The sequence below is a fragment of the Carassius carassius genome, chromosome 3 (assembly GCF_963082965.1).
Source record: "Carassius carassius chromosome 3, fCarCar2.1, whole genome shotgun sequence".
Taxonomy (NCBI): Eukaryota; Metazoa; Chordata; class Actinopteri; order Cypriniformes; family Cyprinidae; genus Carassius; species Carassius carassius.
This window is the reverse complement of record NC_081757.1, coordinates 8,248,822-8,268,018: the sequence shown is the minus strand read 5'-3', so window position 1 is coordinate 8,268,018 and position 19,197 is coordinate 8,248,822. Positions and strand designations below refer to the sequence as shown.

Below are 19,197 nucleotides of genomic sequence, written 5' to 3'. Positions count from 1 at the left end.
ACTGGCTATCCAAAGATGTCATTTAAAAAATCTCTGTCTGATAAGCAGTTGATGAGAAGAAAAACGATAAAAAAAACAACTTACAGGGTAAAACTTATGGGTTCCTTTGGGAAAATGGATCACTCATGAGAAGAACTGTGAAATTTTAAGCTCAAACAGGGCAGCGGATGTTTGAAATGCTGAAAAAGTAACTGCTAGTTGCTAGGCAACCATACATCCCATCCATCCCAAAATGAAAGAAAATGCAATTAACCCCAGACCCTTCATGCATGCCAAGTTTGGCGAGATTCCACCACTGGGACAGAAAGTTATAGCTGTTCAAAATGAGGAAGAAAATAGTGAGAAGAGCAGTACGCTTCATTCCCGAACCCACAGAATCTTTTCTGTCTTTTTTAAATAATGATAATAATAATAAGTATATTTAAAGTTAAAAGTTATCTTAATCATGTCAGGGTTTTCTTCGCAAGACAAGGCAAAAAGTAATAATGTATAGATGCCTAAGTCATTATTTTGTTATTAATTTGAGGTTATTGTCATTAACTAAAGCTATTAAAAACATGTTGTTCATTGAAATAAAGCTGAAATATAAATATTACATGAAAAACTAAAAAATTATAAAGTTTGCATTGTTAGCGAATTGAAATAAGTTTAAGCTGGATCACTAAAATTACTAACTGGAAATAAATATTAACTAACTAAAACCATAATGAAAATAAATGTAACCTAAAGAATAATATAAAAAAATGAATAAAAATGACAAAAGCTAAAAAATAATAATAATAATTATATATATATATATATATATATATATATATATATATATATATATATATATATATATATATATATATATATATATATATATATATATATATATTACAACTGATAATATAAAAAAAACGTATGAATAATAATAACAATAACGACATAAAGCTATATCAATCATGTTATCACAAGATTTTTTTTCTCAAAGCAAGGCAAAAAATTATAATTTATTAATGCTTTAAGTCAATATTTTTGTTATTCAATTCACTGTTATTTATTTTTTTGTTAAAAAAAATTTCAGTTCATATTTTAAACTCTTTACTGTTCATTGCATTACATGGAACAAATGTCTTGTCATTATTTGATGAGTGTAAACCAGTTTATGGATGTCATTGACATCTGCCCTGCAGGGACTTCCCCATTCGTGGAATGCAAATCTACGATGGGCCGATCAACATCCAAAACTGCACTTTCCGCAAATTCATCGCTCTTCAGGGGCGACACACCAGTGCTTTTGGTTTCCGCCTGAACAACTCGTGGCAGAGCTGCCCGAACAACAACGTCACTGACATCACTTTCGATGACGTGCCGGTAAGCTCCGCCCCTCGAGCCATCTCCACTATCATCCAGACCTCTGTGCTCCTTGTGACCCTGTGACAAAATGTATGTCAGTGCTATTTGTGCTGCTTAATAACAGTGGATGGGGTCACTGTCTCTGAGCTATTCCAGGAGCTCTGATTGATTTTGTGCAGGATGTCAAAGAGGATTATAGCATTTTAGAGTGCCTTCTCGCTGACTTTCCTCTGGTTATAATCATCTCTCTCCCACCCTCCTGTCACTTCCAATTGTCAGATATGAGGCTTCATTGGCTGCAAAGTCTAGAGCAGAAATCTGATTAGGATTGTGTGGCAGTATATAATGTGCGACAGACAGTAGAGATATTGTGAGCATTGTTTCTGATGATAAAATTGCTCAAGTTTATATACTTGCTATAAGTAGACAGCATTGCTTTATGATATTTCCTTATGAAAATAAAAACAAAGAAACATTGAATACATGCATCCCAAACAAGTCAAGATATAAAATAAATAATATAAATGTAAAAGATTTGGTTTATGGTTGCTGAGCAGCATTGCATCTTGCCACAGATATATAGAATTGAACCAATAGCCAAAAATACATTGTATGGGTCAAAATTACAGATTTTTCTTTTATGCCAAAAAACATTAGGATATTAAGTAAAGATCATGTTCCATGAAGATATTTTGTAAATTTACTACCATAAATATATCAAAACTTAATTTTTGATTAGTAATATGCATTGCTGAGAACTTAATTTGGTCAACTTTAAAGGCGATTTTCTCAATATTTCGATATTTTTTTGCACCCTCAGATTCCAGATTTTCAAATAGTTGTATCTCTGCCAAATATTGTCCTAACCTAACAATATTTCCATACATCAATAGAAAAAGCTTATTTATTCAGCTTTCAGACTATGTATAGGTCTCAATTTGGAAAAATTGACCCTTATGACCCTTTTGTGGTCCAGTTAATATAAATAATCATGTCAAATGATGTTTAAATGTAAGTTTAGATGTGGAACCAAATTTGACAGAACAAAACTTTTACAAAATCTGATCTGCTACAGCTGTTGGTTTTAAAAATACAGAAAACACATCAAAAATAGTTTTCAGAGAACACGAACAAGCCATAAGTAATTTCCTAATTTCCCATGTTTGCCGTTTCCTTGTCTCTAATCGTGGCTGTAGATCACCTCGCGCGTTTTCTTTGGTGAACCGGGGCCCTGGTTCAACAAGATGGAGATGGACGGCGACAAGACAACTGTTTTCCATGACATCGATGGCTCTGTGAGTGAATACCCAGGTGCTTTCCTGGTCAAAGAGGACAACTGGCTCCTGAGACACCCCGACTGCATTGACATCCCCGACTGGAGAGCTGCCATCTGTAGCGGGCACTATGCCCAGGTGAGTCCCACCCGCACCCTCCTGTTACTCCCAAAACATTCCCATGTTTGGTGTCAGCGCATCTACAGCAGCACCTTGTTCAGTACATTCCAAGAACCCGTGTTTACTTTCTCCGACAAAGCCAGACACCTTGTTAGTCTTCTTTGAAATTTGTTTTCAGAGAGAAAGGCAATCAATCTGTCAAAGCCGCCAAACACTTAAATACCATGCAAAATATTCTGCCCCCCCACCTCCAGATTTACGTCCAGACCCGAAACCCAGCCAACCTGAACATGAAGGTGGTGAAGGATGAGTATCCAGACAAGCCTCTGGAGCTGGTTGGTGCTCTGGGAAAGAGGAACCACTACCAGCAGTTCCAGCCTGTGGTCATGCTGAGTAAAGGATACACCATGCACTGGGACCAAGCGGCTCCTGCCGAAGTCACCATCTGGCTCATCAACTTCAACAGGTCAGCGAGCGAGCGACTGCATTGACTGCGTGCTGCAGTGAGCACGTGTTTTCGTAGGCCAGCCCAAAAGTTCACATTACCCTGGTTAAATCCCCCATTAGGATTTTCTCATTGGCTTTTTGATTACTGCATGTTCTTACAGGTTTTGGTTCATCATGATAGTCTTCACAAATTGAAACCTGAATACTTAAAAACTAAATACTTATTTTTATTGTTGTAGTACTGTTGCAATAGTTTATTTATTTATTGATGTATTTAAATAATAAAATAAAAATATTATTTGGAATAATAATTATATTATAAAAAAAGCAATCTTTTAATTTTTTTTTCTTTATTTTATAATACTAGAGTGTTATTGCAATAGTGATATTTCTTTATTTTTTTGTTTTTTCAAAATGCATAATTTAAATAATAAAATATACATATACATAATTAGCAGTAGTAGTAATAGTAGTATTGTATAGTCATACTGAATGTGAAAAAAGGTTGTCCTTCTATTTTGTCCTTTTTGTTCTTCTTTTACAGCCCTCTATGGATAGATAGCTGTAAGGAATTTGGGGGCGGGGCATTCTGTTTGTCCAACCAATGGCTGATAGGGAGTGTTTAGAACACCAGCCAATACTTTTGTGTCATCTGAATTATGCATATGAGGCCTTTGGGTGTAACTGCAGCTAAATAAACCTATAGCTGTGTCATTAATTTTAATCAAACCACAATATTAACAGCAAATCATGGAAATGACTCACTGCCCTTGGCTGAATAACTTAAATAACTGTAATGAGCTCACAAGGATCAAATGTTAACAATAATTTAGGCCAAAAAAAAAAAAAGTTGTACAGCTGTATTTAATTAAAAATCAGCTCTTCAGTACAAGCCAACATAATCACTATTAATGTATCATATTATGACAGTAATTAATGTAAATCATTCTGAATGTGATAGTGCCATTATTAGTTTAATTTCTGAATGTTTACTTGAATATTTTAAGCACTGTTTACTTCATTTGTCTCTTAGCATCTTCATTTGTATCTGACTTGCTTGTAATTAGTTTCTTTGTACTTTGTTTAATTACAGACTATTTATCTTGAATAATTACATGAAGCAATTTTTACTTAATTAAGAAACAGTTAAGAAAGAGCTGCATGCTGTTGTTTCTTTCATTTTCTTTGTTGATATGTATATTAATATTTTACTTTTTAAACAAAGGATAATCCAGTGCTTCATGAAAAGCTCCCAACATAAAGCATTACACATAATGCACACTTTTATGTCAATCGCAGAATAAAATAGCAACATTCATAACAAAGATTATCAATTATATTTAATCTAATGCACAGTATCTTGCTTTCTAACTTATCTAGATCCTGTGAACCAGGACTATTGTGCCCCCTAGTGATTGATGCTAACACTAAGATGAAAGTCTGTCAGTCTCCAGTTAGCGTGCTTTACTCTTACAGCAGTGCTGATGCTTCTTTTCCAGAAATGACTGGATAAACATGGGCATCTGCTACCCTAAAGGCACTGAATTCACAATAATCTCCGACATCCACAACCGCCTCACCAAAGAGACAAGGAAGACCGGGGTGTTCATGAGGACCACTCAGAGAGAAAAGATGGGCCACTCTCACCATACGAGAGGATATTACTACTGGGAGGAGGACACTGGGTAAGAGCAGATGTGTCTCTGTATGGACAGATAACAGCTGGCTTCATATAGTCCCGGTGTGACACTATCTGTCTGCAGCTGCTGCTGTGGTGCTAGTGAATGTAGAAAGTTATCACACCAAATAGAAATGGCCTGTTTTATTGATAAGAACAGTTGAGAGAAGACAGGAACTGATGCAGAGAGAAGTGTGTGAACAGGATCAGGAAAAGTCGACCCAGAGTCAGTGTTGGTGTATGGGTCCTAATCACTACAGTTGACCAGGTGCAATACTAATTATTTAAATCAATGTACAAATAATCAATTTAGTTAAACCGGTTTAAACTCTTGCTTACTCCTATAATTACATAATCTTTTTTACTTTTAAAATATAATTGCATTTCTATTAATATTTATATTCATTTAAATAGTATATATATATATATAACTAAAATGAAAGAAGTCTAAGCTAAAAGCAGCAGCCATTACATTTATATATATATATATATATATATATATATATAATTTTTTTTAAACATAATAAATGTCTTTTTGTCAGAATCACATGTCCATGCTGAATAAAAGAGAATTCTTAAAATAAATAAAAAACTTTTGAGTCATGGTTACCAAAAAAAATTTGTAAAATATATTCAAATAGAAAGCAGTTATTTAATAATATTTCACAATTTTTATATACTACTGTATGCGTGTGTGTGTGTGTGTGTGTATGTATATGTGTATATATAAATGTTGTGATTAGTAGCTTTTGTAATTTTTTGTAAATCTCTTGCACACACACACAAAAAAAAAAAACACTGAAAGAACTGAAGAAACTGAAATCAAATATACAATATATCATTCAATTATAAAATCAACTTTACCCCACACTTTATGGTTATAATATTACATTTACTTTTATGTGTTTTAATATGTGTATTGCTCATGGGTGATATTTTGCTTGTTGAACTTTGGTGATAACTTTATTTGACCATATAAAAGTGTGAATGATTTTGCTGTTGCCAAATATCCCATCTGGCGAAAAAAAAAAATTAATGACCCATAAAAAAAAGGTATTTCTCCATCTTTAACTAATAAATGGGTGCATGTGTGAAAACTAATAAAGTTTTCAAATAAAAGCGCAGAGAACTGGAAAAATCCATGTTGGATTAAATATGTTTACAGGATTAAAGGAAATGGACGGTAAATATATTCAATTAAACACGTGTTTTTTTATTTTTTTTAATGGGAAGTCATACTGAGCAAAGTAACAGTTATTATAAGACATCTGTGTTTTGATGGAGAATGAAAAAATAGCTGTTCTTGATTTAGCCATGTCAGTCTTCCTTTGCTAATGAAACATAATTAAATTGTAGCAATGATGAATATCACTCGATTGGAACTGCTGTGAAATTACCCAGGAGGCTGGATGCTAAACGCTGCAGTTTTGTCAATTATAAGTTTGATGTGGTTTTAAAAGTGTCACAGCTCCCAAACCCCCGCTGTCGCTGTCGTCTGTGTGCTGATCTCTGTTTCTCTGTGAGTCTGTCTGCCGTCTTCCCCGCAGGCTGCTCTTCCTTAAAATCAAAGCGCACAATGAAAAGGAAGACTTTGCGTTCTGCTCGGTGAAGGGTTGTGAAAGAGTGAAGATCAAAGCGGTGATTCCCGCCGGCAGCGGCCCCAGTGACTGCATGGCTGAAGCCTACCCCAGATACAGCGAGATGCCCGTCGTAGATGTGCCTATGCCCAAAAAACTGCCTCGCTCCAAACTGGTGAGGAGACAATTTTGGCTTTACAGAGCATCTGTGTTTGAAGTCTAGCATGATGCTGCGGGTCGGATGTGGGACGTTCCTGCTGGATTCCTGCAACTTGCCTGAAGAACTGAAGATGATGTATAAAGAAACATAATAGCAGTACTTTTGTTAGTCTTGCAGGTGTTTGATTGTCTCCTGGCAAGATAAATGATAATATGCAGCGTTAGCATTTGTTCGACAGGATAGTTATTGTATTTTGCACACCTGTTACTGGAAAGGAAAGCTAATGCTTATTCAGCCAAGGAGAGGAAGCATATTAGTCACACTTATATATCTTTAACTGCATCTCCCTGTGTTCCTGCATGCATGTTCATACGATGTTACTTCACAGATTGGCACAGTTTGAGTTTCCTCACAATTTCAATTGCCTTTAGTTTAACCACAGTGACACTTCAAGTTTATTGTATATATGTTGTTCAGGTATTATGGTGTATTCAAGTTGTAAGTACAAACATCTAGTAAGTAGATATTATAAAATGTCATATTATTGTAATCTCAAATTTTCTTGTTTCCTTTACAGCCTCACACACCAGAGCACTTCCTTGAAGTCAGACTGGAGTCATATAACACACGCTTCTTCCACATCAAAGAGGACTTCGCTTATACTGAGGTACGAACTCATTAATAATGAGTTTTACAAAGAACTGAGGAAAATCAGTTTTCATTCTCTAGTTAGCATGCCTAAGCCTAAAGTGGCTTGCTGATGTTTAGCTGGTTTAATTTAGATCTAGCATATCCCCCACTCTGACTTTTGTATTATATTATATTATATTATATTATATTATATTATATTATATTATATTATATTATATTATATTATATTATATTATATTATATTATATTATATTATATTATATTATATATTTGTAAGATACTGAAAAAATAAATGAAAATAAATGTACTGTTTCTGTAGGTGAATGGAAAGAAGATCTACCAATCAGAGGATGGCATTCATCTGACTGTAATCGACAGTCACAGCGGTAAAATCCTGGAGTCTAAAGGCTTCAGGAACTCAATCCTGATGGGAATTCCGGCTCAGCTAGAGAACTACATCACAAACCTCAAAGACGAGTAAGACTAATACAAAATACATGCATGAATAGTTTACATCCATGCAAAATCAAATGCACATGCAATGAAATGTTCTACTTTAAAAAATATATATTCTAATTACTAGGGTTTTTATTCAGCAGGGATGCATTTAATTCATCAAAAGCAAACTGATAACAGTAAATGTTTCTTGAGTAGTGGTTGACCGATATTATTGTTTTTTGCCAGGCGATGCCAATATCTTGGAAAGCAGGGGAGCTGATAGCCAATATAAAGCCATATAATTTTTATACAATTTTAATTAATATTTAAGACATTTGAAATCATTTGACAATGGATAAAAAAAATTGTAAAATAAACATACCTATACTTTTGATGACAAAGTATTTTTCACAAAAAAATAAATATTTATCCAAAATATAATTAACAATGAAGTAAACACTGTAACCAACAGGACAATCAGTATTCTGGGAAGTTTTTGTGCATTGGGAATCATATTTTTCAAATAAAGCCAAGTTAACACTCATTTTACATACAGCACACAGTGTTAAAGACATAAATATGACTATGGGCAAAAGCATAAAGCGGAGCATCATTTGAAATCACAAGTCCGTCACACAGAGAATACGCGATCATGCTGGATACACATACACACTTCACAAGATCTCACAGCTGGATTTGAAGTTTGCAAGGTTTATGAAATTAAATGTTCATTAGTCATTCAAAGATTTGTTTAAATTATATATATTTTTGATATTTTATTATTATATTTTATTGTTTACTTTTATTTCATTCTTTCATACCTTTATTTATGTATAGTTTCATCTGTGTTGTATTCTTTAATAATTGCACTGTCCATGGAGCGAACCTGTCTCACATTTCACTGCTGGTTATATATGCTCTATATAATCATGTATGTGACAAATAAAAATAGGAGCACTGTTTGCACTCAGCGCCATCAAAATAAAAGTCCTGCTTCGAACACATCAGCCATGCAGAAAACTTATCAGCCGATATTTTCAAAATTACAAATTTCGACCAATATATCGGCCTTGGCAATATATCGGTCAACCACTATTCTTGAGGAGAAAATCAGCATATTAGAATGATTTCTGAAGATTCGTGTGATTTTAAATAGCAATATTTAATGATTAATGATATAATGATTTATTATTGGCCACTGACACCGGTAACTATGCTGTTCTCATGCTGTTAGATCTTACCAGAGGTGGGTAGAGTACCCAAAAACTTTACTCAAGTAAAAGTAAAAATACTTATAGAAGTATTTACTCAAGTAAAAGTAAAAGTACTAGTCTGAATAGTTACTTGAGTAAGAGTAAAAAAGTATCGGATAAAAAATATACTATATATAAAATGTATGTAATGTATGTATGTGTGTATAAATATATATATTTCATCAGCCTTTACTCCAGTCTTCAATGTCACACAATCCTTCAGAAATCATTCCAATATGTTGATTTACTATCAATGATGTTCTTTTTATCTTTCTATTCATCAAATAATCCTAAACAAAATCTCACAGGTTCCAAAAAAATATTAAGCAGCAAAACGGTTTCCAGGACTGTTAATAAATCAATATATTAGATTTATATTCTGAAGGATCATAACTCTGAAAACTCGAGTAACAGCTGATGAAAATTCGGATTTGCATCACGAAAATAAATAAGTATGTATTATATATGTATAAATAACCTCTGACACAAAGAAGAGTGAAAACTCCTAACATAACAGCTAAGTTACTGAACATCTGAACATAACGAACCAAATGCACATTGACGGATCTTCTTTCATCTGTTCTGCAAAATGTAAACAAATGTACATTTCTGCAAGCGTAAATATTGTGGAAATATCATTTATTAATTGTGTCTAGGCATGGGGGGGGGGTCATCGTCATGTGACACACAGCAGCCACAGCATATTGGCAAATTATTATTAAGCATTATTATTATTATTTTCATTTTTATTAGAAACATTCCCAGAAGCATGAACTATATAAAGAAATATCTCGATTCTCACTTTTCATAAATTGTTAATAATGATAATATGCGATGGTCAAAGTAGCTTAATTATATAATTTATTATAAAAACCTGTCTGTTTACTTAAGTAATATAGGTGTCATGCCATAACATATTTTTAATACGACTTACTTTATATTAAATGTGAATTTAACATTGAAAGTCAATGTGATATAAAAACTACTACTAATCTTCATGGTTCAGAAAGAGAGCAAATAACATTTACATTATCAAAGATCATTTTCGCTGACAGTCTAGATTTCAATCACTCTCAGAAACTCCCATTAAAATCACTGTACCTGTTAACACTGTGAAATCAATACTTTAATTAAAGATTCGTACACACATCTGCACTTTGTTGTTTCTGAAGAGAGAATTCTCCAGTGAGTGAGTGAAGGAAGCACCAGCATTTTAGCGATGACTCATCTGAACACCTCTGATTGGCCAATGCTTTAATAAGCTCAACAGAATCTTGTGTGATTGGTTATAATGCGCACTGCTGTAAAAACGCGTCTGTCTCTGGCTCACCACCAGCCAGCGAACGCAGATCTGAATTTAGTAGCTGATGATATGACTTGCTGAGTTCTCACGCCGGTGTGATTGTATCAAATATAGAAAATATTAATCTGCTATTTTTTTGTCTTTTGGAAGCTGCATTCAACTTGGTTCCCCTCTGTTATAAGTTACACGTACAACACACTAATGACATAGTGGTATCATGTACTGTAATCGAGTGTAGCCCAAGTTATACCTGTTGAACCGTAGACAGCGCACGTGGTGTTCATCCAATACAGATCTTCATCGCAAGCAAATAATAGCCTTTGCAGATTTGCTTTCAATTCAGTGCAGATCCAGCCATGTCTTCAACGCTCTTTCTGTTCTTAAACGTTACAACTCTGATTTAAGTGAACCGTTTCAAACGCTCAGCGCATGCGGCAGGATACTGAACGAATCATTCAAACTGATTCACGAACCAATTCGCTGGTTAGCCAACTGGTTTGATCAAGCCTTTGAACAGAATTGACTCAAAAGAATGAATCATTCTTCAATGGGAATCGCTCATTGCCCAGAGAAAAGTAGACGTCGCGTTTGGATCAAACTAAAGCATTTATAACATTTATTGCATTAAGATAAAGTAACGAGAGGAACGTGGCCCACAGTAACGAAGTAAAAGTTCAGATTTTTCCCCAAAAATTTACTCAAGTAAATGTAACGAAGTAAATGTAACTCGTTACTACCCACCTCTGGATCTTACTGATGCTTTTGACACCATAGATCACAACATACTGATCTCTCGTCTTAAGCATTGTGTTGGTATAAAGGGTACCGCATTACAATGGTTTAGATCTTATCTGGGTGAAAGAACTTTCTCAGTACGTCTTGGGGAATTTGTGTCTTCTACTGCATCTCTTGTATGTGGAGTCCCTCAGGGTTCCAATCTTGGACCCATTTTATTTTCTTTATATATATTACCTTTAGGGTCCATATTTAGGAAGCATGGCATATCATTTCACTGTTATGCAGATGACTCGCAACTCTATCTGCCTTTGAAATGAAACAATGCAAACTCTATAGCACCTTTGTTGAGATGTCTTGAGGATATTAAAGCCTGGATGGCCTCCAATTTCTTAAAGTTCAATGAAGATAAAACTGAAATCATTTTGTTTCGACCTGGTGGTACCATCAATACCCCTGATGTAGATCTTGTCGACTTAAAGTCATATGTGAAGCCCGTTGTAAAAAACCTAGGTGTTTTAATGGACGGTGACTTTAAACTAGATAAACAGATTAATTTGGTAGTAAAATCGTGTTTTTTCAGTTAAGGCAATTATCTAAAGTCAAGTCATTTGTATCTTTTACTGATTTTGAGAGGGTCATCCATGCTTTTATACCCGCCTGGACTATTGTAATAGTCTCTATGTAGGCATTGGTGAGGCATCTCTAACATGTTTGCAGAGGGTACAAAACGCGGCTGCACGTTTATTAACAGGGACACGCAAACGAGAACACATTACACCTATATTAGCTTCCCTTCATTGGTTGCCAGTTCGTTTTAGAATTGATTTCAAGATTTTACTTTTAGTTTTTAAATCATTAAATAACACTGCTCCTAAATAACTCTCAGATCTATTACAGCCATATGCTCCATCCAGAGCACTTAGGTCTGCTGGGCAACTGCTTTTAGTCTCCCCCAATGCAAGATTAAAGAGCAGAGGTGACCATGCCTTTGCAGTAGTGGCCCCGAAACTCTGGAATAATGTACCTTTGTACATTAGGCAGGCACCTTCACTTGCTGTTTTTAAAATACATTTAAAAACATATTTGTATAGTACAGCATATAACACAGTATGAGAGTTACCTGTTAGGAGTTCTTTTTAAGTGTGTGTTATAAATCATTATTGTATTTATTGCATATTTTATTGCATTTATTTTATTTTATTATTTTTATGCTTTTAGTTTTAACCATTGTTTCTTCTGTTAATTAAACCAAAGCAATGTTTTTAACAGGTCAAAATGTATCTTTTCTTGTTTCAGCTTTTAAAGAATTTTTATTTTTTTTATTTTTTTTATTTACAGCACCTCATTATCAGCTAAGCGTGAAGCCATCTGAGATGTTTCACCTCCTGTAGTGCTTCGATGTAGAGAATTATGTGTTGAATTCGAGTGGATCACACAGGCTTTGTGCGACACGCGGCACTTTCCAAATTGGTCTGTGCTGAGAAGTGGGCAAGTCAGATATGTGATCCGTTCTGCACGGTTAAGTTGGGTAGCACCGCTCTGACACTGCTGGAGTGTTTGGATTCTCACATAAAAGCAGCAAATGGGAGATAATCACACAGTCATATAGGGAGAAACAAATTGCATGTTAACATATGCATCAGTGGCCTTGAAATTTAGCTTTGGTGGCTACTGAAAACAGCCAACTAAACTAAAAGTTTTATGAAGATAAAGTACAGCAAAGTGAAGCTTGATTTCGGGGCGTTAAAAACCACCACTTTAGAGGATCTCTATATGATTTTCATATGTCTTTCTCTATTTTTAACTGCTGTGCCTGATAGAAATGTTTCTCTGCACTTGCAGGTCAGTGGTTTTGATCACCTCTAAAGGGAAGCTGGTCACCAGAGGACCATGGACCAAAATTCTCGATACCCTCGGAGCAGATCAGACGGTGAAGTTGAAAGGTAATGAGTTTCACTCATTATAATTCAAGTTTGTGATAGACATCTGACATTATCAGTACCTAATAGAATTTACATGATTCATAGGTTTAAAACAAATGTGCATAATCACTAGTAAACACATGTGACCAACCAAAATAGACCTTAATGTCAAGTATGTAATGTATTTTGGTCTACCATACAAAAGATGGGCATTTATTATGTTACAAACTATTTTTTTTTTTCAAAGGTAAAAATTCAGCTTTGCATCACTGGAATAAATTAAAGTTTAAAATATATTCAAATATACAATATGTCTTTAAACTTTTCATAATATACATAAATAACATTCCTTCAGTTTTTACTGCATTTTTGATCAAATAAATGCAGCTTTGGTGAGCATAAGAGGCATAATAGACAAAAACATAAAAAACCGTGACTGAGCCCAAGCTTTGTTTCTTTGTATCAGTGTATGTGTATGTGTCTCAGAAATGGTTTTCTGGGCTGGACACACACACACACACACACACACACACACACACACACACACACACACACACACACACACATACCAGAGCAGCAGGGCCCTTCCTCTCGACCCTCCCTTCACATATTATATTTATCATGTTGAATTGTCATTTCAGCAGGCAAAGCCTCTTAAGTTTACATTCCAAGTGCTTCCCACCGGATCATTCCGTGAACAACACCAAATGTTTCACAGACCACCGACGCATCACGAGTCTGTACTGAAACCAAAGGAATAAAAATGAAAACACTCCAACACAAGATTTTATGATACAGATCAACTTTATATTCTCCTGTTATTTTATGGTCTAAATAAATATAATAATCTCAGATCTCAAATCAATATTTGTTTATGAATACAAAGTGTTGAATGATATGGGAGGCATGAAACTAGCACAGCTACAGAAAATTTGCGCAAAATATAAACACTGTGATATTCAGAGTTCTGCTTTTGCATCTTACAATTTTGCTTTTATTTATAGTATTTTTTTTTTCAGAGTTCTGAGTTTACATCTCAGAATTATTTTTATTTTCGCCAAAGAATAAAAAAAGGTCATTGTTACTTCTTGTCTCACAATTATGATTTTTTATCTCTCACAATTTTTTGGGAAAAAAATGAATTGTAACATTAACTCAAAATTGCGAAAAACAAGTCTGAATTGTGAGATAAAAAGTTGCAGTTATTATTATTATTTTTTTATTTTATCCTGTGGCAGAAACAAGCTTCCATAGACTCTGAAGACTGCAGTAATGATGCTGAAAGTTCTGCGTTGATCACAGGCATAAATTACATTTTAAAATGTATATACTTACAGGCATGCATATATAAAATTAAAATAACAGCCAAATTAAGTCATGTACTTCTCAGCACAATCTTTCCATATTATTGTAAATAATTCAAATTAGAAATACTCATGTTCAAAAGGAGTGGGAAGAAGTTCATAACAAACTTTTCAGGTCCTACCCCATTTCTCTATTTTTATCCTTTAAATAAATACAAAACAATTTGATGCTTCACTTATATATACATCTTTACATACATCCTATATCTACCTACCTTCTGTTCACATAAACCTATACATAGATACAGATGCATTCCCACACATTCCCATTTTTTTCTTCTTTCTTTTCCATCTATCTATAACAAATCAAATAATAACACCTCCATACTATACTTAACATGTATACCAATGAACCTGTATACAATACTATCACCTCAAGTCCTTTTTGTATTCATTTAATATATTCAATTTAAAAAGTCTTTTAAAATTACTTATTGTTGTACTGTACATGATTTCATCTCTTCACTGCAGCTGTTCCATACAATAACTCATTTGGTTGTGATGCATTGATATTTAGAATTTGTTATAGATTTCTTTTTAAATACAAATGTTCCTCTTAAGTGAAGATTGCTCTCTCTCATTTGAAACAACCCTTGAATACTGTTCGATAGCTGTTGATTATTTATTTTATACATAATTTGTGCAGTTTTGAAGTCAACAATATCTCTGAATTTTAGTGCTTTTAATTTAATAAACAGTGGAGTAGTTGGTGCTCTATAGGTGGTTTTATTTACAATTCTTAAGGCTCTCTTTTGAAGGATAAATATTGGTTCAGTGTTGGTTTTGTAAGTGTTTCCCCATACCTCCAAACAGTAAGTAATGTAAGGAAGTATGAAAGAACAATACTACACATACAATGTTTGCTGATTTAATAGGTAATTGATTTTATATAATATAGCAATTGATTTGGATATTTTAGCCTTAATATAATGTATTTGTGGCTTCCAACATCATTTTTCATCGATTATTACTCCCAAAAATTTAAGTTATTTTACTCTTTCTATTTCAATATCATTTATCCTAAGCTTTTTGTTTAAAGTTGTAGCACAATTACCAAAAATTATAAATTTAGTTTTACTTAAGTTCAGTGTTAGTTTATTTGCATCAAACCAGCTCTTCATCTTTTGTAATTCATTTTCCACTGTATCCAAGAGTTGTTCCAGATTTTCTCCAGAACAGATTAAACTAGTATCATCAGCAAACAAAATGGTTTTCAGTGTTTTTGACACCTCCCATACATTATTAATATACAAGTTAAACATTAATGGTCCCAACACTGACCCCTGGGGGACCCCAAAAGTAATTTTCTTTGACTTTGAAATATGGTTTTGCAGTTCAACATATTGTTGTCGATTATATAAGTAACTTTTTAACCAAGAAAGTGCAGTCCCCCTAATTCCATATTTGTGTAATTTCATAATCAAGAAATTGTTTTCTACTGTATCAAATGCTTTCTTAAGATCCAAGAATATCCCTACTGCATATTTTTTTTGTTCTATTGCTGTTGTTATTTCTTCCACAAATTGAGTAAGTGCATGAGAGGTTGTCCTATTAGTCCTGAAACCATATTGCTGATCACACAGTATATTATGTTTAGAAATTAAGTTATCGAGCCTTTTGGAGAATATTTTTTCTAATATTTTGGAAAATTGAGAGCGCAGTGAAACAGGTCTGTAGTTTGAAAGTGTATGTTTTTCACCAGCCTTATATATTGGTATCACTTTTGCCATTTTCATTTTATCTGGAAAAACCCCCGTTTTAAAAGATTGATTACATACATGTGTTAAAGGTTTAACAACACAAACAATAATACTTTCTACCATAAACATGTCAATACCATTCCAGTCAGTTGACTTTTTACTATTAAATGTTTTAACTATCTCTATATTTTCTTTTTCATCAGTTTCCTTAACAAACATAGATTCATTAATATTTATTCTTGCTTATCACATCATTTATACTGCCACTTGCAAACCCCTCAGCTAAGCCTGGACCAACTCCAACAAAAAAATCATTAAATTCATTTGCAGTGAAGGTCATATCCGTAACTTCTATATTATCTTTAGTCAGAAAATAGTTAGTGTGTCCCATTAGCCTTGGAGAGCAGCAGAGACTTCTTTCAAAAATATTTAAAAAATCGTACTATACCCAGACTTTTTTGTAGCGTATGTTGCCAGGGATGACGGTCATACAGATTAGCCTTGTTATAAAAAATAAAAAAACAACAACATGTAACCAAAGAATATCATGATTGACTAATCAGAATGAAGTATTCCAGAAAGCTGTTAAATAAGCACCATAAAATCAAAGCCTGTATAATTAAGTAATTGAATTTTTTTTACAGTTTGCCAATTGTTGATGCACAGTAAATTGGCCTTAACCAAAATTTTTGTCATGAATGAGGTCATTAAAAATCATTTTGTTGCGTTTTTGCTTCCAGAAAAATTTGCCTTTGTGGGCTTCAAAGGCTCCTTCCGGCCAGACTGGGTGAGGACGAGTGTTGATGAAGAGCGGGCCAAACTCCACCAAGTGCTGCCCATCCCTGTGATTAAGATGATGAAGCTATGAAGACGAGCGACACACACCGCAGGACTTCTCAGACTCGCTGTAGTAGCACTGCCGGACGAGCCCAGCTACAGGACTACTGAAACTAAAGCACCAATCACAGCCCAGCATGTGTTTATGTTACCTAGCAACCCCTCCCAGCGGATCCCATTGTATGTGACAACGTGGACGTTGTGTGATTTTTGGATCGTGTCGTCAGTTGATTGTACTTGAGTTTCAACAGGAGAAAAACAAGAAACCAAAAACTAAAAACAACAACATTCCTTGTTTTTGTCCCTCTCGGTGATGTTTGCCTTCATGATTCAACATGTTTTTTTTTTCTAAATATGTAGAAAAAAAGGTTTCAGATTGTAAATGTTGTGAGGTTTCCTCATTTTAATTGTCACGCACAAGAGTTGGTTTCGTTTGTGTTGAATGAGAGAGCCAGCAAAAAATTAAAAATAAACACAACCGGCCTTAAAGGAACCAGTCACCCAAAAATGAACATTTAACTCATTTATTTACACCATGTTATTAGATGTAACAACAAACAAGATTTTTTTTTTTACATTTTCCAAGCATAAATTCTGAAAATACCATATAAGTTCAAGATGCGTGAAAAAATATGGACATAATTCTTTACATTTTTCGGTGAACCGTTCCTTTAAATCGAATAGTCAAGAATGGATTTGAATCTGAGCATTAGTAGATGTCAGTCATAAAATGATAAAATCTGTGATGAATTGGCTTTTCGTCCATTTGGCAAGAAGTACGACATTGTCCCTTTGCCGAAATAGCTGGTCTTTTTTCGGAGATTGTAATTTGTTAGTGTTTTTGTATGTTTTGTGTGTTTCTAAAAAAAATCACAAAAATCCTGATTGATAACAGAGATATATTTTATACTTATTTATTGTACAGGCACTATTACACAAATCAAGAAGGGATGTCTTAAGGGACTTTTAAGTTGTAATGTATTCCTGTCCTATCTGTAAAAACTAAAACTCAAATTTTCAGTTTAGTGTATAATTCAAATATACATGATATTACAGTTTTTTTCGATTGCTAAACGACAGTGGGCACAACTGGAGTCACGTGCAAAACTCTAACTACAGTCTGCACAGCAGCAGTTCATGTGGACCAAACTCTAGTTCGTGTTTCATTGCTTCAACACAGTTTTCAAAATTCTACACACTTATCCCATGACTTTAACCACAACCTGCACAACACTGTGGATTTACAGCACTTTGTTCAAATGCTAACACACTGCGGTCAAAACTGTGAACCACACATTTAAAACAGAATAGATTTCAAACACTGCTGACTGCAATTTCAGGATTTCAGGACAATTTCCCCTCAATTATTTGTTCGAATTACAGTATGTACATTTAGTTTCAACCTTTTTTTTCTCATTACTGTAATTGCTGTAAAATTACTACAGACTATTGAACCAAACTGCTAATTTTCATTTACCTTAAATAATTGTTATGTTCTAAAAATGTAAATAAATCATGTGAAAGAATGTCACTCTTTTCTTTGAAGAAAATATGACTTTGTATGAAGTCACTGAAATTGTTCAAACTGTAAAGATGAAAAGTGAGTATTTTCTGTATTGGTGTTTGATGCAAGTGTTTTTCCTCTCAGTGTGTTCTGAGTGACAGTGTGTGTTATCTCAGTGAGGGTTGTGTGTAGTGTTTGGCTGCACTGAGCCTGTTTTTAGCCATGTGTTAAGAGTTGTGTTGCTTGGAATGAGTTTTGCAGGTGATGTGAACTGTTTAGCTCAGGTGACTGTTGCTAGTGCAGACTGTAGTTAGCGTTTTGCACATGTAGCTCCAGTTGTGCTCACTGTCGTTTAGCAATTGAAAAAAACTGTAACTTTAAGTTGTATATGGATGTGATGTAAATGTGAATGATTTCCAAGTAATACAAATGTATTACTTTAGATAAGAAAAAAATATAAAGACTTTTGTACAGAAATAAATCTTTTTTTCCTCATTGTTGGAGTGATACTGTTTCTGTATATATATATATATATATATATATATATATATATATATATATATATATATATAAAACACATTTTTGGTGAATGTTCCATTTCTGTAGTTGTGTTCAATTATAGGGGCCTCATTTATAAAGCGTGTTTATGAATCACCCATATGCATATTTGAGAGATGATTGTAAGATATTTTATGTGCAACATTTATAAATGAGGCCTGCCACTGAATAAAAATTCAGTGTAAAATTCAAATAAATAGTCAAAACTGTGACAAATAAACTCGCAATCGCAGGTTATAAAGTCAGAATTGTGAGATATCAAGTTGCAATTGAAAATAGTATTTTTTTCCTCTTTATAATTTGCAACTGCATGTTTATATCTCACAATTCTGAGA

The 19,197-nt window shown here is 33.8% G+C and overlaps 1 protein-coding gene across 3 annotated transcripts in view; it reads left to right on the top strand.

Moving 5' to 3' along the window:
• cemip (cell migration inducing hyaluronidase 1) overlaps nt 1–17,847 on the top strand; it is a 128,077-nt gene extending 110,230 nt beyond the window's left edge. For all 3 annotated transcript variants that reach the window (XM_059527301.1, XM_059527311.1, XM_059527319.1), the window contains 9 exons: nt 1,176–1,356; nt 2,535–2,750; nt 2,987–3,198; nt 4,679–4,864; nt 6,405–6,609; nt 7,172–7,261; nt 7,565–7,722; nt 12,820–12,920; nt 16,704–17,847. In XM_059527301.1, the coding sequence (XP_059383284.1) occupies nt 1,176–1,356; nt 2,535–2,750; nt 2,987–3,198; nt 4,679–4,864; nt 6,405–6,609; nt 7,172–7,261; nt 7,565–7,722; nt 12,820–12,920; nt 16,704–16,831 (1,477 nt within the window). In that variant the 3' untranslated portion in view covers nt 16,832–17,847. The remainder of the gene's footprint in view (nt 1–1,175; nt 1,357–2,534; nt 2,751–2,986; nt 3,199–4,678; nt 4,865–6,404; nt 6,610–7,171; nt 7,262–7,564; nt 7,723–12,819; nt 12,921–16,703) is intronic.
• The last annotated feature ends 1,350 nt before the right edge of the window (nt 17,848–19,197 follow it).